This window comes from Durio zibethinus, chromosome 12, assembly GCF_047325235.1.
Source record: "Durio zibethinus cultivar Kanyao isolate XHJ-2024 chromosome 12, ASM4732523v1, whole genome shotgun sequence".
In the NCBI taxonomy this organism is placed as follows: Eukaryota; Viridiplantae; Streptophyta; class Magnoliopsida; order Malvales; family Malvaceae; genus Durio; species Durio zibethinus.
In genome coordinates this window covers 13,846,364-13,870,110 of record NC_143173.1, presented here as the reverse complement: position 1 = coordinate 13,870,110, position 23,747 = coordinate 13,846,364, and the positions used below count along the sequence as shown (strand labels likewise).

General features: G+C 33.1%; 4 protein-coding genes across 10 annotated transcripts; 2 read left to right on the top strand and 2 right to left on the bottom strand.

Annotated features, from left to right (window-relative positions):
* Window positions 1-84: 84 nt before the first annotated feature.
* On the top strand, window positions 85-4,531 carry LOC111296191 (protein HESO1-like). 3 transcript variants are annotated; one of them, XM_022890325.2, is made up of 10 exons: window positions 85-113; window positions 401-498; window positions 979-1,133; window positions 1,889-2,053; window positions 2,226-2,404; window positions 2,481-2,576; window positions 2,852-2,921; window positions 3,140-3,264; window positions 3,415-3,525; window positions 3,618-4,531. In XM_022890325.2, exons 3-10 carry the CDS (start codon window positions 995-997, stop codon window positions 4,290-4,292), a joined length of 1,560 nt encoding a protein of 519 aa, XP_022746060.1. In that variant the 5' UTR covers window positions 85-113; window positions 401-498; window positions 979-994; the 3' UTR covers window positions 4,293-4,531. The 3 variants fall into 3 exon arrangements, with proteins under 3 accessions (XP_022746060.1, XP_022746059.1, XP_089596777.1); XM_022890324.2 differs by having other exon boundaries at window positions 104-293; XM_089740651.1 differs by lacking the exon at window positions 85-113 and adding an exon at window positions 129-293 and having other exon boundaries at window positions 1,009-1,133.
* Window positions 4,361-10,235, bottom strand: LOC111296190 (putative methyltransferase PMT11). Its single transcript, XM_022890323.2, has 9 exons — window positions 9,400-10,235; window positions 8,513-8,665; window positions 8,140-8,410; window positions 7,634-7,744; window positions 7,235-7,394; window positions 6,273-6,530; window positions 6,066-6,188; window positions 5,586-5,663; window positions 4,361-5,268 (listed from the first exon to the last, which is right to left on the bottom strand). Exons 1-9 carry the CDS (start codon window positions 10,084-10,086, stop codon window positions 5,061-5,063), a joined length of 2,049 nt encoding a protein of 682 aa, XP_022746058.2. The 5' UTR covers window positions 10,087-10,235; the 3' UTR covers window positions 4,361-5,060.
* A 3,946-nt stretch (window positions 10,236-14,181) lies between these two features.
* On the top strand, window positions 14,182-18,753 carry BPM3 (BTB/POZ/MATH-domains containing protein). 5 transcript variants are annotated; one of them, XM_022889660.2, is made up of 5 exons: window positions 14,182-14,806; window positions 15,573-15,921; window positions 16,198-16,474; window positions 17,560-17,777; window positions 17,956-18,753. In XM_022889660.2, the coding sequence occupies exons 1-4, from the start codon at window positions 14,418-14,420 to the stop codon at window positions 17,772-17,774; spliced, it is 1,230 nt and encodes a 409-aa protein (XP_022745395.1). In that variant the 5' UTR covers window positions 14,182-14,417; the 3' UTR covers window positions 17,775-17,777; window positions 17,956-18,753. The 5 variants fall into 5 exon arrangements, with proteins under 5 accessions (XP_022745395.1, XP_022745393.1, XP_022745396.1 ...); XM_022889658.2 differs by having other exon boundaries at window positions 17,941-18,670; XM_022889661.2 differs by having other exon boundaries at window positions 18,003-18,142.
* A 401-nt stretch (window positions 18,754-19,154) lies between these two features.
* LOC111295880 (uncharacterized) lies at window positions 19,155-21,640 on the bottom strand. Its single transcript, XM_022889662.2, has 2 exons — window positions 21,158-21,640; window positions 19,155-19,874 (listed from the first exon to the last, which is right to left on the bottom strand). Exons 1-2 carry the CDS (start codon window positions 21,510-21,512, stop codon window positions 19,336-19,338), a joined length of 894 nt encoding a protein of 297 aa, XP_022745397.1. The 5' UTR covers window positions 21,513-21,640; the 3' UTR covers window positions 19,155-19,335.
* Between the last annotated feature and the right edge of the window lie 2,107 nt (window positions 21,641-23,747).

The following is a 23,747-nucleotide window of genomic DNA, read 5'->3' as shown; positions in this document are numbered from 1 at the left end:
AATAAAAAAGAGAAAAAAAAAAAAAAATCGACCTTTTTTCTGTCCAGCTAAGCAAAGCACTAACATTGACTATTGACTCAAGTGAAAGATTGATTATCCCACCGACTCTCAGTGTCTCTCTCTTTTTCGTTTCTCTTTGTCTTTTCTTTTCCTTTTTCTTTACCATTTCCCCTCCCAATGTCCGAATCATTCTTTTAATTCTTGAAAAAAATAAAAAGAAAGAGATTACCCCTTACGTAAGGAAACCAAACCAAAAAGGAAAAAAACCCTAACTTTTTTTTCTGCTTAAAACAGTATGCATATTAAAAACCATCTCTGTCGTTATTATTAATGAAGGGTAATGTGAAATATTTCTGGGTTTTGTCTTTTTTTAATTGTTTTTTTTAACTTAATTTTGCAGTTTCTTCAAAATATCTGAAAGGGAAGAATTCAGTCAAAAAAATGAAAATCCCTAAAATAAGAGGATAAAAGGGAGTTGATTTTTATTGATTTTTGAAGGTAAAATCTCTTTTCTTTTTTAATGCTTATTTATGTCTTTTAAGTGTTTGTTTAAATGCCTGTGGTTAAATTTAGCTTATTTTAGTTGGCAAAGATTGATTTTGATTGGTTGGGCCTGATAAAAATTTCTCCTTTCTTTTGAAATCTATATTATTTTGGGGTTTATGCTTTTAATGTTCTGTAAATTACATTTATCTTATTTGTTTAGATTATTACTTGTGGATTTATATCAACTCAATTTATCAATGCCTGAATTTCTTGTACAATACGATACTTAAGTCAATAAAGTTGTTATCTTTTTTTTATAAAAATATTATTTTTTTATTTTATTTATTTTTTTATGAGATGACTTTTGAATTTTGATACATATGGTCTTTAATTATGTGAACAGTTCTCAGATTGAGGGTTTCTTTTTTAAAGTTTCAATTATAATCTTTGAGCTTTCTTGAAAGAGCAAATTTGTGTTATCTTTGATATTAGTGTATAACAAACAAAGATGGATTCATATAGTCAAGTGGAGTCAACTCTCAAGGAAGTACTTGATGTGATCAAGCCCCTGCGTGATGATTGGGTTACACGGTTTAAGATCATTGATGAATTGCGTGAAGTTGTTCAATCTATGGAAAGTTTAAGAGGTAATTTTTATGTTACTTTTTAAATGGTTGTGCTCAGTTCTTTGTTTAGATTGATTCATGTAAATTTGTCTATGAAGATGGGAATAAAACATATGCAGGCTTATTGAATGAAATTGGCTATGGAAATGTTACATTTTGCATTCAATGATGGATCAAGAAAAACCAACCATTTATTGGAATGTTGCAAACAATTGCAAAAGGGAAATAATTTCATCTTATACAAGCTCAAAATGTTCTCCTCCAGCGAAGGGGCCAAAAAGTGAACATTGCCTATATGCACTATTAAGTAAGAAAGATTGTCATGGAGGAAAAATCGGCTTCCTGAAGAATTTTTAGATGATAATGTTATTGTTTTTTCCCCTTTCTTTTGATCTGAAAGTGGACTTTCATAAGTGGCTTAAACAAGGTCTGTTTTTAGAAATAGTTGTTTGACATTTTCCTGGCACGATGGAACTGGCGTACCTAAGCAATTTGGCTAAGAAGCACCGGGTGGTATGGTCTGACCAACCTTACTTACGATAATTTTAGATTTTATTTTTTAATCTTTTTTAAGTCTGGAAGGTGAGATCTTTCTGTGAGTACGGTCTTTATCCCATTTCCCATATTTCACCTAGGCAGGAAAGAAATTTTCTGGTCTCTTGAAAAGATACATGACATAAAGAAGTGATCTTTTGCATATCATTTATGAAGATTTTTATTGGTTAAAGATTTTGGTAATTAACAATATGTATACCTGACATAACTCGTCAAAACAGGTGCAACTGTGGAGCCATTTGGATCCTTTGTGTCTAATCTCTTCTCGCGATGGGGAGACTTGGATATTTCTATTGAGTTACCTTATGGTTCATATGTTTCATCTGCTGGAAAGAAGAGGAAACAGAGTCTACTGGGAGAATTACTAACAGCTTTAAGACGGAAAGGTGATTTCGTATAATCATCATGCTTTCATGTTCTTGTTAAAACATAAGAGGATGGGAGCAGAGAAAGCTTTTTCTTGGGAGGGTTGGGGGTGGCTGTACATTGCTATTCTTTATGTTTGATCGGTCATTATAAATAATGGCTTTTAATTATCAAGATAACATTTATATGTAGGTGGATGGCAGAGGTTGCAATTTATTCCCAATGCAAGAGTTCCCATTTTGAAAATTGTGAGCAAATGGCAGAACATTTCTTGTGATATTTCAGTCGATAATCTGCAGGGCCAAATAAAATCCAAATTCTTATTTTGGCTCAATGAGATAGATGGTCGCTTTCGAGACATGGTTTTACTGGTATGTCTCATTAAAAACTATCACTTACTGTTGTGGAGAGGAACATATATCTCATTTCGTCATTCATGCTGTGCAGGTGAAGGAATGGGCCAAGGCTAATGGCATTAATAATCCAAAATCAGGGACATTCAACTCCTATTCCCTCAGTTTGATGGTTATCTTCCATTTTCAGGTGGCTTTTATAATTGTTTCTTGTATCAATCATCGTAAAAATTGTAGAAGCAAGTGATTTTTTTAATACAATCAAAAGCATACTGTATTCATCTTTGTATTCCATCTGTCTGACCCCAATGTTCCCCAGTTTCATTTACTTTTTTTTGGCAATGGAGAGATATAACGTTCTTCCTCTCTGCATTTATTCATTTGTGTTTCTTGGTTTTGCTGTTGGTATAATATCGACCATACTTTTATTCATATATCATTTCATTTATTTTCTATTTCTTGCAGACATGTGTGCCTGCAATTTTACCTCCTTTGAAAGATATATACCCAACAAATGTTATGGATGATCTTACAGGTAAAATGAAGGTTATGATTCTTATTGGTGGCTCTTGGTGGTGTTTGATTGAAATTAAGCTCAGGCTGTCAGTTATAAATACGCTGCAATGTGAAATTTTGAGCAGGATTAAAGAAAAATTGTTCATATTATTTCACTAATGAAAAACAAATTGTGAATTAAAAATGCTAAATATGTTTAGAGGATAACTTCCTGATCGGAATTCTTCTCTGATGCAGGTGTGAGAGCTGATGCAGAGAGACGCATTGCACAAGTATGTTCTTCTAACATTGACAGGTTTAGATCAAGCAGAACCCCAAATCCAAGTTCTTTGTCTGAACTGTTCATTTCCTTTATTGCCAAGGTATTGGTTCCTGTTATGATCGTCTATTATGCTTGTTGATGCCGTATGTCAAAGTACCGTTTAACGTTTATGACAGCAGGTTTCTAAAGCAGTTCTCCGTGGGAGAACCATATAGGTTTATGTATGCTAAAGTTATAAATATATGCACAGTTTTCAGACATACATTCGAAGGCCTCGGAGATGGGAATCTGCTCGTTTACGGGACGGTGGGAGTATATAAGAAACAATACAAGATGGTTGCCCAAGACTTATGCAATATTTGTAAAATTCTCTCTCTCTCTCTCTCGTATTTTTTATAAGGTTCATGGCTTGGACACTGATAAAAGTAATGACTCTTTTTGATGTTTGTTTAGATTGAAGATCCTTTTGAACAGCAAGAAAATGCTGCTAGGGCTGTCAGTCAGAAACAACTGATAAAGATATCTGAAGCATTTGAGACAACTCGTCGATTGCTTATCTCAGCCAATCCGAGCCAAAGTGCTCTCCTCCCTACATTAGCTGGGCCACAAACATCCAGATATATTTTAAATCATTCAATCAGTTACTCAAGCAACAATGGTGGGCAATACCTGAATGCAAATCTACAGGTGCACCGGGCTGTGCATTCACCTTTGCAAATGCAGCATCAAGCTCAGAAAATGGTGATGCCCTCAACATCTAAAGTGCAACCTCTATTTCAGAAACCAAGGGTGGAAAGTAGAAGGCCACAACATCAATTTCAGAAACCAACACCAACACTGGCTCCCTCATTGACACCCTCGGTCTCACAAGTACAACCTCAGTTTCAGAGATTTCAGAAACCGACACCGGCATCCTCACCAACACCCTCAGTCTCACAAGTGCAACCTCAGTTTCACAGATTTCAGAAACAGACACTGACACCCTCACCAACACCCTCAGTCTCACAAGTGCGACCTCAGATTCAGAGAGCAAGGCCGGAAAGTTCTCCAGGCTATTTTGCCACTCAAAGGCCTTTTCAGCTACACCAAAATCAAGGGAAGATGTGGAAACCAAAATCTGACAATTAGAGATCATTGATCAAATTGAAAATCTATTGTGTAACTTGAGAGTAAGACTCAACATTCAAGATCTCAAATTTTATTTTGCCTGAAAAACCAATGTTATGGAAAGTGGTTAGATGTCTGAGAGCACAATTTTTGTTATTATTTATACAATGTATTTGGAAACTTTCCTAGAATGGAAGAAACAGCAGCCAGCAGAATTTCCGACTGAAAAGAAAAACCAAAACTTTCCCAGAATGGAATCATCAGTCTCCAGCACATCATGAAAGGATATCTAGCTTATAACAGATTAATCCAATTCAAAGAATAAAAGAAAGACTTTATCCCAAGGAAAAAGGGAATGAACGTGAATTTTAACTGAAGAAAAAAATTTTTTGCCTGTGTCTATCCAAAGAATGAAATAAAAATAATGATCATACTCCTGCCCCAAGAAAAAAAACGCAGGTAGTATGACTATATCTTATAATTAAGTTGCAGAAGGAGCTGTAAAATTTCAAGCTTGCCTTTAAGATGAGGATATCAAATATCTGGCTTCGTCTTCCTCTAGCAGACTCCAAACACGCTATATGAACAGGAAAGTATCTGATGTCTGCCAGTCGATGACTGCATACTTTAATCCTCTTGATATGTTCAGTTAAAATTTCAATAACCATCCTCCTTTCTTTTACTTGGTAATGACAGTGTGCAAGAGACGTGTTAGCCTGTCTAATTACATTTTCACTTTGCATTAGTAAACAGTGAAGATATGCAACTTGAGTTTTTAGTTCTATTGGCTCAACCGCGAAGTAGGCGCTTGTCACATATCAAGATCCTGTAACTTGCATGAGGACCCTCAGATGTATTAAGTAGAGCTGGGTGCCAACCCATGGCTTTTGCAATATCTTGAAGGTCATCCATAACATCAACAGAATCACGGATGTATGCTCGTCCACCAGGTCTCAATATCCGGTCCATTTCAAGCATAATCGTAGACATATTACATCTGACATAAAAGAACAAATAATTAAATTACCAAATCAATTAACCATATATTAACACTTTGCCTTGTCGATAAAACTCCCAAATCATAAAGAGTGAGAATGAACCCATATCCAACACATAGTACCATATTTTCTTCCTATAAAAATAAACAATTTTTGGATCTTGAATGTTTTCTTGTAAAAAGAAGGAATTTCACCACTGAAGGTGGTGAATGAAATCTTCTGTTTTGAGCAAAAATGATTGCCTCAACATGAACAGAACTTCAATAATCAGCTAGCAGAGAAATATTATACCAAATATCAAAGTATTAGGGTTTACCTTTTCCTCTCAACTGAGAAGAGACCAGCCGCATGCACAAGATCATAGGTCCTTGGGTATGTATCAAATGGTTCACACCTGGTAAATCAGACACAATTTAGCTTATAACTCAGTCCAAGCAACAGCAACAACCATAGCATACTTTAGAGTTTAGATTATAAATCAGTATTGTATGCCTATAGGATGACAGAGTAAGAAAACATATATTAGATGCACAACATTTTGCAAAAAGGAAATGGTTAAACTAAAGTAATTCAAAAATGTGAAAAAGGGGAAAGAGGGAAGCAAAGGGAAGGGTTCATTTGAAGGTGTAGATAACTCTTTTGAGATTGTAATTCGTAAGTAATGATTTTTTTAGCCAAAAGTTCCTAAGAATGATTAAAATCATTGATGAAAGTACAGCCATTACTAATTCAATCCATTCCGATCTAATCAACTATGCAGAGTTTCCTTATTGGAATTATGGTTAAGAAAAAGTACCAGTCATGCATGACCCCTATTAATCCACGATCATAAATAACAGGCAAGGTATTGGGCCCACTAACAGGGACCGCATTAAGAACCCAAGCATCAAGTTGATTGTCAATTAATGCAGCTGCAAATCTGCACAAAAATACATAAAACCACAGATTTGATAAATACAGAAGTATCTTAATGGAACAGTGCAAGACTAGGTTAAAAAAATACCCTCCAAAGCCAGCTCTCATGTCCAATATATTTCTTAGTTTAACCTTCTTCCAATATCTAGCACGGACATATTTTGCCACTATTTCATTCCAGTATTTTGATTCTGCTTTGAATAGCTCTTTTCTAGCTATGTAGGAATCAATTCGTATGCTCTCCAGCCTGTCAGGTGGGGTTTGCAGACGAGCAGGCCAAGGAGCAACATTTGCACCATGCCCGTTCTTAGGAAGTTGACTAATGCATGCCTTCAGATTAACATACCTGAGAGATTATGCAAATATCCCGTGAATAAGAAAATCGAAACTACTCACATCAAACAGAATGAAAAATCAGATGCAGACCCTGGAGTCTGGAAGACCTAAATAATCAGCAAAGAGTACTACGGCCTACAAAAAGAACATGAAAAAGAAATTCCAGATTTTGGAATAGGTTTACAAATTAATCCATGGAGATTGATGAAGTTATAGCTATATACAAATAAAGTCGACATTGTTTAACTGATGGAAGCCATCAAAAACAAAATCAGTATTCTTTAAGCGTGTCTTCACAGATTGTCAGCAGAGAAACCCAGAGGAATTCCTGCACAACTTTCATGCACAGAAAAGTCAAATCATGCCAGTGGTCAATTTCATAAAAATTACAACGGTCAAATACACTATAGGCAGAACTCAAAACACAACTTCAAAAAAGCAATGATATGCACAATTTCCCTCAAGCAACAGATAGTTTCTCATTCTGTTATGGAGTACATATCACTAAAAGCAATATACACCAACTAGCTCACAGCCAGTTGCAAGAACAAGTATCTAAACCTCCAAGCACCCAATTATATGATTGCCGACTCTAATATTCATCCTCTTATGTAGGGAACAAGGACTTAGATAACTAAAAATCTGCCATTGCAGTTGATGATATTATCCCGTTAGGCATAGTTTTCCAAATAAAAGGAACAGTAACGAACATACCAAACATTATCTGGGTCATCATCTGGGTCACACAAGGGATGATTGATCCCGGCTTCACGGCTTAAATAACAGCTGTTATTAAAGGGCTTCTGCCATATTGCAATATATCCTTCCTTCTTTACAAGATTCCAGCAGAGGCGAGTAGTAAGGTTAAGCATCTCTGGAAGTAAAGATCAGAAAATAATCATGCACACCAATTCTAACATGCAATTTCCTACAAACTGCTACACAACATATTAGATTATATTATCACGAGACAAACAGAATAAATGCTCAACCAGGATAAGAGGAAAATGTTAGCATGATTAAAAGTTGAACTTTGCAAATCCATAATGAGCATATATTAGTTATCACATTTCTTGGCATGCTAAACATGAATTCTAGGTCCATCAGTTATACCTTGCCACTGTTCCTCAAGAGCTTCTTCATGCTTGTAAACTGGCTGTGCTGCCCAAGCAAAATATCCACCAGCCCTGAGCATTCTATTCACCTCAAGGAGCAAAATTCCATCTTCATTAGAAAGCATAAGAACAGAAGGATGCATCAGAAGATATCCCAGAACTTGACTTCATGACAGTAAAAGAAAAAATGCGAAATTAATATTCTAGAAAAATCTAATGGGACATAACAAGTATAAACAAGATGGGAAAAAGTTTTTATTTAAAAAGAAAAGGTAGATGTAAGAAAGCTTATTGGCAAAGAGAAACTGGTATTGTGGAAAAACTTCCTCACTGGAAAGGGGGAAAAAGTGACAAGATAGAATGAGCAATTGAGCATATAGGGTTGCCAAATGTCATAGTTAGTGCAGAGGCGATACTTGGAATTGTACAGAAATAATTTCCTTACCTTCTTACTTTTCTTCACTACCAAAAAATGACTAGATAAAACATGAACAAAAAGTTTACCATCACGAGTCCAATTGATACGACATCTAGAACAATGTATCAAATCAAAGGCTTGACTTGGGTACAATAAACGGCGAGTTGCAAATGCAGCCACCATTGCAGGCACTCCACGCTCAAGAGCAAATTGAATCTGGTTTTCATGGACATCTTTGGGAGCTATTGACATGGTTATAACATTTCGGGATAGCAAATAGGCACCAAAACTTGCCACACCACATCCAACATCCAGAACAACCCGAATATGATGACCAAATGTAATCTCAGGGACCATCTGGATAAACAGATTAGAACTTGGTCATCATAAACAAAATCCACAGACCAAATTGCTTGGTGTTTTTCATCCATATATATAAGGTTTTAAAATTTTAATTACCTTAGAAATCTGATCCAGGTACTGGTCTGCCCCATGTATGAACTGTGTGCCACCTCCAGGAAACTTGAATTTATCTTTCCCTTTTTTGGAAATCCAATTTTGACCACCTTTGTCATCTACTAGACGCGTATGAGGAACATTGCTAAACCATACCTATCCATTGAAGCAGTTATTCCTATTAGAAAACTAGGTATGCTACAAATAAGAGAAGCAATAAACCAATCAAACATTAACAAAAACTACTTCAAAGCAAACCTTGAGGTAACAAAAGCTACTTTCAAAAGCAAAAAAAGAAAAAAAAAAAGAGTAAAAAGGAAAAAAAAAAAAAAAACTTGGAATATATTTCCTCTATTCCCTCAGCAACAAAAGGTGAAAAAAGAAATCAATACAACTAGTACTTTAGAACAGGTAATCCCTAGAGTCTCTTTATCCCAGTAATCAAACCATTTAATTTGTCCTTTTTTAAACACTCAAAACCTGAAAAACCTAAAAAAGAAACTCACTGACCTGACGATTAGTGTATTTGTACTATATTTTACACGAAAATTTTATCACAATTCGTGTTAATATAAAAACATGAAATAGATTTTTTTGGTTTTGTTAAACACGTATATAGTTATTGTTAAAATTTTAAACTATGACATCTTCGTATAATATTTGTGTAGTGTCATGGTATCGTAATTTAAATTGTCATGTCTATGCTGACGGTTCTAATGCTCAACTTGTGACTCAACTCACTCGAATTCAGCTCCATTGTTCCATGTCGAGTTTGAGCATTCACAGAGCAGAGACGAAGCAGTTAAATAAAGAATCTACAAAATACATAAATCATTTGAGATTCCATTTCCTTTTGCACATATATTTCAAAATTAAACAATATATTTTACCTCATCGCGGCTCCGAGGCCACGGGATCGGAGGCCGGTAACCGTTCGGAGCCGGAACCAAGCAATTCAATCCTTTCTCTTTCTCCGGACAATGTCGTTCAAATCGCTCTCCTCTCTCCGTCGATTTAAGCCTCTTAATTGCTTCCACATTATCCAAACACGGTATATACTCTTTCATACTCTCTTCACAAAGCCCAAACTTCTTAACCCTCAACGTAAACCTAACATCCTCCTGATCCGTTTCCGTCTGAATCTCCGTTCCATTCCCCCAATTCTCCACCAAATCTGGATCGAACTCCCCGGTCTCAAACGCGTCCGACATTGTCCCGTTCTCATCCACGATCCCGTAGTTCTTTATCTCCGGCGGCGGAAGCGGAGCTGCCAATGACTCCGACACTGATTTTTCTTTGTTTTTAACTGAACCAGATGGTTTCGGTTCGGTTTCCGGTGCGGTGGTGTTAATGAGAGCGGATATATTGAATTCTTTATTGAGATTAGGCGAAATAGCGATGTAAGGTGGAGACGGCGTCGTTTCGGTAGGGTATTGGCGGGAAAAGAAGATAAGCTGGCGGGAATCGTCTGACGAGTGTTTGCCTAAGTAAAAGAAAGCGATAGAGATGAAGACGAAGGCCGCGAATCTGATCGCTGTTTGGTTCTTGAGGAAATCGACGTTGCTGAGAAGTTTCATGGTTGAAAAGCTCAAAAACGACCGCGAGCAGTGGCGCTTTTGCAGATATCTAGGTGTCGTTTTTAAATCGAATAGAATCAGTACAGTGGCATTTCGTGATTTTTGGTAACGGATTTTTGGAGAGAGGGAAATTTTCGTTAGAACTCTATTTTGCTAACCTCACCCGACGGTAAATGGAGATTTTGTACATTTTTTAAATTCATATTTTTGTATATATAAAATATTAAAATTTATATATTTGTAAATATTTTATATGAAAATTATTTATTATAATTTATATTAATATAAAAAATAAAATATATTTTTTATTTTATTAAATTTATATAATTATTGTTATTATTTTATATCATATCATTTTCATATTTTTTATTCATATTATTTTTAGATTATCCTTTTTTTTTTTCAGTTTTATTTCTTTCTACATTTTTATTTTTTAGGTTTGGTTATTGCGATTGATGATATAAAATGAAAATACATTGAAAGAAGAATAGAGATATAAAAGAAATATATTTTTCATATATTAATCTTAATATTTATGGGATTTGAATTTTCATTTGAATTAGTACTTAAAGGTTTTTTTTTCTTTACAATAATTAAATTGTTTAAAAAAAAGAGTAATAACTTTTATTTCAATGAAAGTTAATGTAAATCTTTATAGTTAATGGAATTTAATATTATCATTAAGCTAAAAGATTATGCTTACAAATTATCACAATCATAATCTAAAAGTAAATTATCAAATGTTTTTAAAAAATTAATGTCTTTAATATTAAAAATAAATTAATTGTTATTGAAATAAAATTTTAATTTGTATTATATCTGTGATAAAAAATTGACAATAAGATTAATATAAATTTATTACAATATTGAAAAGATTACATGTGCATTATTAAAATTACAATGGATGTAATTTATTTATATTATTTAGTAATTTATTTTTTGATATAAAAAATAATAATTTAAAAATAAAAAATATTTTTATCATTATTTAACGGAATAGGATATGATCAATTTTATTTTAAAAAAAAGGATTCGATTAATTAATCAGACAAAACGTTATTCGATTTTATTATGATATAAAGGAAAGAATAATCGAGAAAAAGCATTAAGTCGGCAGCAATGCTTGGCACGTGGTAGGATTAGAGCTTGAAAGCGCGGAGATCACGTTTTACAGTAACCACCCATTTGGCAAATTATAATTTCGGTTCAATTAGCGGCAAATGCTAGCACCAGAATAAACCGGTTTTTTTTCTTTGGTCACGAATAATAAGTATAATGTATATTTGACAATACATATATATATATTATATTTTCTATAAAAATTATATATTATAATTTATATAGATATAAAAATATAATTTGTTTAATTTTATAAATTAATATATAATAATTATTAAAATTTTAAATTATATTATTTTTATTTTTTTATATTGTAATATATTGTATCACCGTATTGTCAGATTTAATTGAACATATATTACCATTTGCCACGAAATTTCATAGTTTTCTCTTTTATTTTGTCAAATAAAGATTTACTTTTAAAACCAAAAAAATAAGAATTAAATTGTCAGACGACCATCGAGCTTCAATTAACATAACGAGTCCCAACTTTTCCAGTGAATACGCTTGTGTTCTCCACCACTACCCCACCAAAACCTTGTTTAGCTCATCCATAAAGCTCTTCGGGAGCAGAAAACAGCTTATATAATTCATTGGTATAGCCTGTGCTACCGCCTGTATTAAAACAACCTTACTTGTAAATTTGATAATTTGTATTATTGTTTTATGTAAGATGTTATATTTATATCATATTTTATATAAAAATAATTTGTTATAATTTATATTAATATAAAAATATAAAATATAATTTTTTGATTTTATTAAATATATTTATATATTTTTTAAAATTTTAAATTATATTAATTTTATATTATATTATTATATCATATTTTAAATTGTATTAAATGTATATGGCAGCCCCTGTTTCCAACCATATGTTCTCTGCCGCACTCTATCTAGGGATGGCAACGGGTCGGGGCGGGGCGGGTTTTTGCTCGCCCCGAACTCGATCCGATTTTAAGTATACAATATCCGAATCCGTACTCGACCCGATAATTTTTTCATTTTTAATACCCGAATCCGACTCGACACGAAATTAATAAAATATTATTTTAAATAAAAATATAAAATTAAATATATATAAAAATATATAAAATTAAATTTAAAATTTAAAAAATAATTAAAAAATAATTTTTTTATATATATCGGGTCGGGTAGGGTCGGGTTTGCTTAAAACCCAACCCCGACACGAACCCGAAAATTTTTTACTCTATTCGATCCGATACTCCGATTTTTCAAAAAAAAAAAAACCGATCCTAAGGAGTCGGGTCGGATCGAAACCCGACGGGTTCGGATGATTTTGCCCTCCTTAACTCTATCTTTGATTCGCTGAAATACTCTCTTTTGTAACCTGCCAATCAAAACAAGCAGTCTTAGATAAAGATCTTGTCCCTAACTTTAAGTAACTTTGACGTAGATGCGATAATTTAAAATATAATATAATTATAATATAAAAATAAATCAATTAAAAAATGTATTAATAATTATATATATTTAAAAATTTAAAAATATATTATATATTATTATATATAATTTTTATATAAAATATAATATAAATATATAAATTTTAATATTTTACGAGATACACAAATATTCGTATCCCTAGCTTTACTAACAAACATGCCTTTACTCAACCTTGCACTTTGTACCGAAGTTGAACATCACAGCCGACTTTACCACGTTTATCACCTGACTAGACAATTCTCACAATGGTGAAGTATGTCCAGAATAGAGTTTTAATTTTATATTAATATTTCAATTATTTATACAACATATAATTTTATAGTTAATATATAATTATTATTAAAAATAAAAATATTTTTGTAGAATGATGATGAGCACTAATTTTAAAAACGATTTTGAAATTAAAACAATATATGGTTAGTTATTCTATTTTTAATTTTGTTAGTAGAGTGATATATTGCTAATTAACTACTTGCAAAGGTGATATTAAGAAAACAAAAAATTAAACAAAGTTAATCTATATCATCGCCAATATAATGTTAGTAGGTGAGTTGTTGATACAAGTTGGAAGAAACAAATTCAATAATAAAAAAACTCAATTATTAATATCACAAAAATAAAACAATAATGAAAATAAGAAAATATTTACCATTTACATTTTCCTTAAGAATTCTATTTGTTTATACAATTATTTTGATGGATGGTAATGAATAGTAAATAAATAGATATTCGTCATTATTTTATTTGTTTATATCAAATTTGGATAATTATAAACATATAATTAATGAATTCGTATAAAAAATTTATTATCCAAATGAATATAAATGTATCTCTTATATATACAATATCTGAATTCATTTAAGTTTTAATGAATAGTAATAAAAATTTGAATTCATATATGAATTTATTATCTATTTATATATATAATATATAAAATTTTATATCTGTACAAGGTTTTGACCTTAAAAATAACTTTTATTTATTATTAATTAAGAGTTAACTTAAATTTTAAATTAAATTATTATTTATTTTATATTTTGACAAAAAATTTAAATAAAAAATATTTTAATGAATTTAGATATTTAAATAAATAATATTTATTTAAATTGATTTAAATATTATAAATATTAATCGGATACAAATATTTTTAAAATGATGGAAATCAACTCCGTTACCATTCTTAGTTATTTTTAATAAATGATATCTAACGATTTGATTTTTAAATTTTAATATATATATATAACTCCTTTTATCTATATCCAAATTACGAATTTTTTGTTAAAAAAAGATTTCCTTGCTCACATGATTAATGCTACAAATGATTAATATATGTGATAAAAGTATAAAAATGTTAATTATGTTTATCAAATTTCTACATATGATTAAAAATTAGTAATTATGTGTGTACATTTATGTTTATAAAATATTATTTATTTATTCATTTTTTTTTACGTCATAAAATAATGCTACTCTTCTTTACAAATATATACTTTTTGCCCGCCATTTTACCGTACACATTCCCATTAACCAACCCAAAAGCTCCATCAAAGCAAAAGAAACGTCCCCAAAAAACTTCTTTCACATTTCCACTCCGGTCATTTTATCACCGTCACCACCGCCGTCGCCTCCTTCACGCCACTACAGAAAGAAAACAACCCTAACCTCTTCAATTCCCCGTGTTACGCTCTCAATTTCTCCAAAATTACATGTGAAATGAAATTTCTACGGTTAGGGTTTTGGGGAACTCGATGAAAAAAAGAAGGAAAACCATGGACGATTTCAAGGACTCGGTATCGAAATCGGTGAGCGAGACGGTGAACGGGTCGCACCAGTTCACGATCAAGGGTTACTCGTTGGCGAAAGGGATGGGTACCGGGAAGTGTATAGCCAGCGATGTTTTTACCGTCGGAGGTTATGATTGGGCGATTTACTTTTACCCCGACGGTAAAAATCCGGAGGATAATGCGATGTATGTTTCGGTTTTCATTGCTCTGGCCAGTGAAGGTACCGATGTTCGAGCACTTTTCGAGCTCACCCTTGTGGACCAGAGTGGGAAAGGGAAGCATAAGGTTCATAGTCACTTTGATCGGGCGTTGGAGAGTGGGCCTTATACGTTGAAGTACAGAGGGAGCATGTGGTAACAATTTGAGTTTTGGAATTTAGGGTTTGGTTCATAATTTATTTATTTGTGTTTTTGGAGAATTAATTTGATGATTTATAGGGTAATTGTTGTCTTATATTATTATATTGGTTTATGTTGGTGAATTGTGATCAGAAATGGGGGTGGGGAGATTAATGTTTAGGTGATATGAAATTGTTTATATGCTTTTGTTTAATGAATTGGTAAATGTGGGCGGGTTTTAGAACATGGTTGGTAATGTTAGGTTACATGTTTGGCAAATTCTTTTACACTTAATTTTGAGGATCTAAGCATCACACCAAAATTTATTTAAAGTGTCTGAGAATTACCAACTCATATAATTTAAAAACCATATAAAAGCAGCTAGTATAACTTAAGCAACTATGGTAAGACCCAATGTATAAAACAAGGAAATGAAAAATTGGTGGGAGGGTTGGTTCTAGGGGCAATGACCTGTAACTTGGGTCTTTTAGAAGAAATGATATGTTGGTGATTCGATTGGTTTCAATTTAAATGACTGTTCTTATTTATTTAAATTTTGCATGTCCATCTGTATTGTTGTTGAAATGTGCATGTTATTTTGATGAGCATCAAAGTTTCTCTGTATTAACTAATATGTTCATCCTATAAGATGTTAAAATTATATATTTACAAAGATGCACTGTATGCATTGGTAAATATTTCAATAATATGCAAATATATTTCCAGGTCTTATTTGGATAAGGTATTGATTTTACCTTGCCTCTTTCTTCCATGTATTTAGGGGTTACAAGCGTTTCTTTAGAAGAACAACTTTAGAAACTTCTGACTATATAAAGGATGATTGCCTAATCATGAACTGCACTGTTGGAGTAGTCAGAACTCGTCTTGAAGGACCAAAACAGTTTTCCATTCCCGTACCACCATCAGACATGGGTCAGGATCTTAAAGCTTTGTTAGAGTCTGAAGTTAGTTGTGATATAATTTTTCAGGTTGGTGATGAGACATTTAAAGCGCATAAGTTGATCCTTGCTGCCCGTTCACCTGTTTTTAGAGCACAGTTTTTTGGGCTTGTTGGGGATCCTAACATGGATAAAGTGGTAGTGAAAGATGTTGAACCCTCTATCTTCAAGGTGATGCTTCTTTTTTACTTTCTTTTGAATTTTTAAGAATGAATGTAGAATTGAGTATGTTGATAAGCAAACCCTTGCAATGATTATACGATTCTTTTTAATTCATTGAATTGGAAATAGAATTCAACAATTGTGGTTCTTATATTTGCCGGGTTGCAAAAATTTCATTTTAAATTTTAGTTCTGTAGATGTGCTATTTTCTTTTATTGGCTGATTAATTCAAATGAGAATTTATTCTTCCCTTGTCTGTTCTTCATCTTCTTCTTATTCTTCCAGGCAATGCTCTTGTTTATTTACACTGACAAGCTTCCTGATGTACAAGAGATTACTGGTTCATCGTCTATGTGTATTTCTACCAACATGGTGCAGCATCTTTTGGCTGCTGCTGATCTCTACAATTTAGATAGACTCAAAGTGTTGTGCGAGGCAAAATTGTGTGAGGAACTTAATGCTGACATAGTGGCAACGACCCTTGCACTGGCTGAGCAGCACCATTGCACACAGCTTAAGGCCATATGTTTGAAATTTGCTGCATCTCCAGCAAACTTAGGAGGTGCGTGTTCGTAGATACTACCAGTGCAAATTCCAGGTTATGTAAACTTGGTTTTTGTGTTCTTCGTTGTTTGCTCTTTAGAAGTCTTTTGGTGCTTCCTCGTGGACATTTAGCTCTTGGTTGATGCTTATAATACCTTAACCTCCAAGAGGATTTGGTACTTGAAATTTTTAGATAAAACTAGTTTGCTATGTTTGACTTTACATTTTAGTGAATTGCTACAAGATTGCAGATGCATATACCTTCCATTTATGCAAGAGTGCAGATCTTTATGCCTTTATATTATGAGGTTCTTTTTTCAGTCATTTTTATTACTTATACCCTACTCGCACTTTTTTCTCTAAGGAGCAACAAGTGGCCATGCATTAAGTACTATTTTTTATTAATCATTTATAACGTATTGATGCTGAACTTGACCACACCTTTGCAAACCTGGGAAAGGCAAATAGAAAACGAAGTGAAAAATAGGCATTGGTCTTACTGTCTGCCTATGTTAATTTTTGACAAAAATCTGTGCAACATTATCTTGGAGATAGAATATGCCACATTTTTCCTGTTGTAGTTTTGTCATTTGCATGTGGCATGCTTGTCTTTTTTAACCTTCGGGATCTTTGGTCCCCTGAGCATCCAGACAATAGGCAGAGAGTAATAGTGGTTACATGTTGCTTACTTTCTGAGGTAGGGGAAGACCAAAATAGTTTTTATACTAAATGCAGAAAATGGACTAGAGCAGGAAATTTGGTCTGTGCTTAGCAAGTTAAATGGTCAAAACAGTTCAATGCTTTGGATGTTGGACTTTATCAGTGGAATTAGTCTGGTTGGATGCACCAGTTGGTCATTTGTCTCTTGCAGTCAATTCTATTGCAAGTCTTTTTTTTTTTTTCACTTATGTCTTACTGATTAATTGTTGACAGCCTGTGCATGTATTTGTTCCAGGGTTAATGGAAAGCAGTTGTAATAGATTTTGTGATTGGCATAAACTTAGTTATTTCTATTGAGAAGTTGAAATTATCATATTATAAACTAACATATTTTCTTGTTGGCAGTGGTGACACAAACTAATGTATGTTTTCAATGTCATGCAGCGGTAATGCAATCAGAAGGGTTCAGGCACTTGGAGGAATGTTGCCCATCTTTGTTGTCGGAGCTGTTGAAGACCTTTGCATCCGGTGAGGAGAGCTCAAGTCTGCTGTCAAGTAGGAAGAGGAGTGGCAGCAGTGTATACGGGATAGATCTAGCAGCAGAAGATCCTGTGGCAGAACCAATGAATCCCAATGGCAGGCGTGTTAGGAGGCGTTGAATGGTAGGTGGTTTGGAGTGTTTCTACATACCTCCAAAGAGTGTACTTTTAACAAAACCCTAGTTATGTATTAAATGTTAATATCAGTTATAACTAGTAATACTTTTTTTTGTTCTCTGTATAAAGTTACTCTATTTTCTCAAGGGTTGAAATGTATTATCTCCAGCTTTTTCATATACAGTGCCAGTTATTTCTAGGACAATTAAAGCTCAAACAAAATGCCCGCAGCTGCAGGTAAGTACCAAACCCCACTTACAGCTTTTTCCACAAAGAAAGGTCTGAAGACATAAAAGCTGGAATGTACAAGATTCAAGGTTATGACATTGATAGAAACAAGAATTTTACTTATAGCTAGAGTAAGAAGAAGGGGATTTTTGGTCATCATGGAAATCAGGCCAGAGAAAGGCACCCATGGCGAACTGTCTCTTGTAATCCAGGTCACCTTTGGTAGACAGCCCATATTCAGCTAAAAGCCTGTCAAGCTTCCACTCTGGCATGCCCTGGTAATCCTTCTTGGTGTACCTTGGGTAGTGAAGTGGCATCTGAAAGAAGCTAACTACATTTTCTTTCTCACCCTCCATCACCTAATTTTCTGAATATCTCACTTTGCTCACACTTGGAAAGCTTAATGTCTGTTTTAATGGCTGAAGAACCAGCCAGGGGCAATTTATACGAGTCTGTTGGGTGTTATTAGGCATGTAAGGTATCACAAGAATTGGTTGATGCACCTTCTCTTCCGGTGCATTAGCTCACCATGTGGCAATGTTCTTGTGTTCTGGAGGTGAGGATTGCATGAATATTTGTCGTTATCGAGAAAAGTGATAAATCTCAAATCAGTTATGTATAAAAATAAATCTCGTATCAGTTATGTATGAAAATTTGATTTGAGATATAAATATTCTCACCATTTTTAGCTTGTAGGACAAAATCGCAAGGAGTACTTGGGTTTGAGCAAATAATACTTTTCTTTGAAAACTTAATCTATGAGCATTAAAAAGATGATAAGAGGATGGTGAATTCTCGTTAAGGTAGAGAGAATGTCATGATCCGAAAGAGAAGTCAACAGATTATATTTCAGAGTTCAACTTGAATATAGTAATTTATATTACCTTTTAACTCGTGAGATTCTTTTAAAAGATAAAACTGTTAAGTTCAATAAATCGAAATGACAATATCTTATAAATTGATGTAAACTTTGTTACTATGCCTTAAACAAGCCTGCCATGGATTCTTTCCGGCTTCAAGCATAGTCTAGCTGGTTTAAGCAAGCTGCAGCTCATATATTGTAACAAACAAAAGAATTTTTCCCACCTTACCTATTCCATCACTTACCTTGACCACTTCTAAATGGAGAGAAAACAATAACATAGACACAAATGCTTAACCATGATAACCAAGAATTCAACTTAAATAAAATCTAAGGTATCAGATCACAGAATCATGCAGGAAAATGAATTTAAAAAAAGACAAAAAAAAAAAAGTCAAAATCTGCAGTTACAGGCAGTGAATTGCATCTGTAGACTGTACGGGAAAAGATAAATGCCATGAAGATAATAATATTCTAGTTTGATCTTGGCGTGGCCCACTCGACTCGCAGGATGAGATTGTCATAACCATATCCATTGAGCTTGTTAATAGCTCTTTGAGCATCCTCTCTGTTTACAAAGTTGACAAAACCAAACCCTCTACTCGTGCCTGTCTTCTGATCCATAGCAACATACACGCGAGTCACAGGACCAAATGTGCGGAAAAGCTCAAGCAAGTCAGGCTCCCGGGTGTCCTCAGATAAGTTTGTTACCCTCACGGAGTTTTCATCATTCCTACGTCTCATATCTGATCCACCAGTTCTTTCTGCACCTGCTCTCATGCTTGGAGGGACATAGGCTCCCTTTGCAGCTCCAGTAGCAGCCACAGAGGTCTCCGATGCCGCAGGTTTATCAACAAAGGTTTCAACAGGAGCAGCAAGATCCTTATAAGGACATTTTGAAGTCCAGTGATCACCTTTCTTACCACATGTCCTGCACACCATGAGAACAGCACCTCCCTTGCTAAGCTGGGCCAAGCCGTCCCCTGCCACCTTTATTTCTTCTGGTTTGGTACCTGAAAACAACTCCATATTTCAAAAGTTTTCACATAAAAAAATCTGAACACTGGACGGAAAACAAAACTTCAGCCAACTATTTCAGCCATAATAACATAGTCTGAATGTGTCAGAGATACAAACAGTGGTACATGTTCCACAATCATAGATAAAAGCTAACTTGCAGGTCAAAATGTCATAGAGGGCACATGACAGAACAAAACCTTCAAAGTCTATGCTGAAAACACATGTTTCTTGAATGTTGTTAATGGCCCAGAACGCAAAATGCTATAGGTGGCCTATTGACCATTCCACATGAAACAACAGCCATTTGGCTAATACGTGATTAAACTTAGCCACCATGTTCTCAAATGAAAGAGAAAACCAAAATGAAATATACAAGCATTAACTTAAAATAAAAAACCATGTGATTTAACAAAAGTATTGGGAAATACCAATTCAAAGTAAGCATCTGATTAATGTAGTTAATGGCCCTTGAGTGAAAAATAGAGCTATATTTTCACTATGAAGAATTGCCACCAACACATGGTTACCATCGGCGGCTTACTGACCATTCACACGAATCACAATATTTTCACTATGAAAAAAGGCCACTAACACATGGTTACTATTGGCAGTTTATTGACCATTCATGCGAGTCACCATATTTTCACTATGAAAAAAGGCCACTAACACATAGTTACTATTGGTGGCTTACTGAACATTCACATGAATCAGCATCGACCAATAAGCGATTAGCTAATTCACCACCACAACCAAATGAATCAAATCAAGCCCCATTTAATCGTTTCTTTCACTAATCACTTTAAACATTCCAAAAAGTTACTATAAAATATATAAAAAATGATAATTCATTGAAAATGAATAAAAGGCCTGCAATGCAACAATAATTATATCATAATTATTCCATATAGAGACAAGACCATGCAATTAATTACCAATAAAATCACAAAACTAGCTTATAATTCTTCAATAATACTATTTGTTCAACACCAATTCTAACATATTTGTTCACAAACAAAAAAAAAAAGGATAAAATCACAAATTTCTTCATCCAATAAAATTACCCTTTTACTAATTTATATCCAAATGCAATTTTTTGCTCAAAAAAATCAGAACTTATTGACATAAATCAAACCAAAATAAAAGAAATTCAATAATAAACAATCACTCTAACCTAAATTTCAATCTTATTTTATTCAATTCCATCAAATCGAAAAAAGGAAAAAATAATAAAATTTAAAAAAAAAAAAAGAAAAGAAAAGCGAAGTGATAGTCGAACCAGGGGCTCTAGGTCGTTCAAGAAGGATCTCTTCAGTGGAAACCATAGTGAGCCGACTCCCAACATCTTCACGCACCGCATCGCCAAACTTCTCCCAATTCCTTCTCTCCAAAGCCCGTTTATTCAACCGGGCCTTCGCCAGCTTGCGGACCCGGGTCGTCGTAGTTATTTTCACCTTATTACCCTCCTCGTTAAACTTGTACTCGATCACTTTCTTTATCCCGTTTTCGTCTGGTCCGATTACCTCCTTGGGCGGTAACAAAAAGTCCAGATCGTCGTCTTCCTCTAGCTCTCCCCATCGGACTTTGCCTGTTTTAGATTGGTTCGGGTTCGCGTCGGTTTTGTCGAAAGCCATTGGCTCTGGGTTCGAGTGAGCTTGAGGTGGCGTGGATGGCTGTTGAGTTTAGACAAGTAGAGAAGCGAACAGGGTTTCGTACTTTAGATGTTGTTTTGTTTTATCTCATCTAAGCCTAAGCTACTTTTATAAATTTAATACTCAAACCCATTCGATTTGATTTTAAATAATTATTTTTATATCTAAATTTACTCTATTAAATTAATAAAATATTATTTTAAAAGATAGATATAAAATTAAATAAATATAAATATAAAATTAATAAATAATAAAAAATATATAAATTCGGTCGGAGTAAAACGAATTTATATAAAATTCGATGTTGATTTTTTTTAAAAATACTCAATCCTAAAGCTAATTATTAAAAAAAACGATTTTATAAGATTAGATTGCGTCGAAATTCTACGGATACGGATTGGATTGCCAATTCCAAATTCTTGTCTTTCTGTTAAATGTTGAGGTTGAAACGATGCCGTTGTAATTAAAGCCTACTTAGACAGTACCGGGCTCCAGGCCCCCTAGGCCCAATATCTTAAACTTGAAGTGCTTTTCTTCCTTCCTGGCTTTTACTAAATCGCATTGGCCCTAACCTTTACAGGCCCTCAAATTGCTATCAACCCATGGGCCGAAACATCATTTTACTATATAAATAATAATTGGTTAACATTATTTGTTCAAAAATCATCCTTTTTATTGATTAATCATTAATTAACATTACCGATAATCATATTATCATGCATCATTTTATTAATTCCCATATCGAGACTCACATGTTTAAATCATTCTCTTTTTTGGAGACTTGAATTTATGTTTGTAAAACGTATTTTTTATGAGATAAAATTATAAAATTTTAGAATTTAAATAAAAATATTTTACAAGTTAAATGTAAAAATCTCATGTTTTAGTGTGATCTTAAGGTAAAAAAAAAAAGTAATGTACAATTATCATCATCACACTTTGATCAATCACTATAATTGTTGTTCATTAGATTGTTATTTTATAATTATTTCACTCAACATATTTTAAGGAAGCATATATATAATAAATAAATAAAAATTAAGTTTGGTGTTAGCTTTGTTAAATCATCCCTAAGTTTTTAAAACATTTTAATTATTGGCTATAAATAAATTCTTAATTGAGTCAACTAGAAAAGGTAATCAATCTTTTTTCAAGATAACATGGAAGTAGGTAATGATGGAAAAACTAAGCCTAAAAGGCTTATTATTCAAATATTCTTAAGATTTTAAGCAAATTTTGACTACAATTTTGGTTTCTATCCCAATTTGTTTGGTCATATTCCAATTGATTTATTGGCTCACCTTTCATGATGTCTACAAAGCATATCAATAAAAACCATTCTCTAGTCCTAATCAAGAATGCTTAGTCAAACATCAATTTTACAAAATTGGGTGCTCAAAAGTTTTTCTAAATTTAGAGTAGTCTAGCTAGTGCATGCATGCCAAAATCATTTGCTATTTGAATTTGAAAATGAAATGGATGGCACTTGTTTATTTTTTTCTACATTGTGTTACAACATGCTACATCTTGTTTTCATCACTTATGAAATTTGAATACGTATGAATCTCTTTAATATCGGTATTATATTCATATTCAACACATATACATTTTTATCTTTGTCTTTGCCTTCTATAGTAAAGTAATTAGATTTGAAAACTTTTAACGTAAAGTCCATCATTAGTAGTTGGGGATCTTTTTTTCCTAAGTTTTATTTTTATTTATAATTAAAAAAATTAATTCCATTCATGACTTTTGAATTTATTCTAAATTCATTAATTCATTCATTCATCAATATATCATTAGAATTTAAATTTATCAAAACATCATATGATAAAATTTATTTATATCTAATCTAATTTCTAATGAAATTTTGAAAAATGAATAAATTTGAAACAAATTCATAATCTCGGACGAAAATAAAACACTATGAAAAAAATCTAAAATTAATATGCAAATTATTTGAAAATTTGATATATTTTATGCATAAAAAGGCTTACACTACGATCATTCACTGGATTTACATTGTTGCTGATACATTAAGCAAAGACTGTATATTTCTGGAAAAGCCGAAAGGTATGGCTATGTTACATCATAATTCAACATACGCGCGTGTGGGAAATGCTTTATGTATTGGTTTTTGGTCATTCTGATAAAAGCAGAAAAGAAGGATTTTTTTTTTTTGGGTAAGAAATGAATCGGTTTGAGCTGTCTTTGCCA

Bases quoted from the DNA above. Each gene is read 5' to 3' on its own strand.
- LOC111296191 (XM_022890325.2), top strand. From the start codon at position 995: ATGGATTCATATAGTCAAGTGGAGTCAACTCTCAAGGAAGTACTTGAT. The intron at 2,405-2,480 runs GTATGTCTCATT...CATGCTGTGCAG, and splicing joins TTCGAGACATGGTTTTACTG to GTGAAGGAATGGGCCAAGGC. The intron at 3,265-3,414 runs GTATTGGTTCCT...ATATATGCACAG, and splicing joins TCATTTCCTTTATTGCCAAG to TTTTCAGACATACATTCGAA.
- LOC111296190 (XM_022890323.2), bottom strand. From the start codon at position 10,086: ATGAAACTTCTCAGCAACGTCGATTTCCTCAAGAACCAAACAGCGATC. The intron at 8,411-8,512 runs GTAATTAAAATT...CTGTTTATCCAG, and splicing joins ACCTGGATCAGATTTCTAAG to ATGGTCCCTGAGATTACATT. The intron at 7,395-7,633 runs GTATAACTGATG...CTTTACTTCCAG, and splicing joins TCTTGAGGAACAGTGGCAAG to AGATGCTTAACCTTACTACT.
- BPM3 (XM_022889660.2), top strand. From the start codon at position 14,418: ATGAAAAAAAGAAGGAAAACCATGGACGATTTCAAGGACTCGGTATCG. The intron at 15,922-16,197 runs GTGATGCTTCTT...TTATTCTTCCAG, and splicing joins TTGAACCCTCTATCTTCAAG to GCAATGCTCTTGTTTATTTA. The intron at 16,475-17,559 runs GTGCGTGTTCGT...AATGTCATGCAG, and splicing joins ATCTCCAGCAAACTTAGGAG to CGGTAATGCAATCAGAAGGG.
- LOC111295880 (XM_022889662.2), bottom strand. From the start codon at position 21,512: ATGGCTTTCGACAAAACCGACGCGAACCCGAACCAATCTAAAACAGGC. The intron at 19,875-21,157 runs GTTCGACTATCA...AGTTGTTTTCAG, and splicing joins TGAACGACCTAGAGCCCCTG to GTACCAAACCAGAAGAAATA.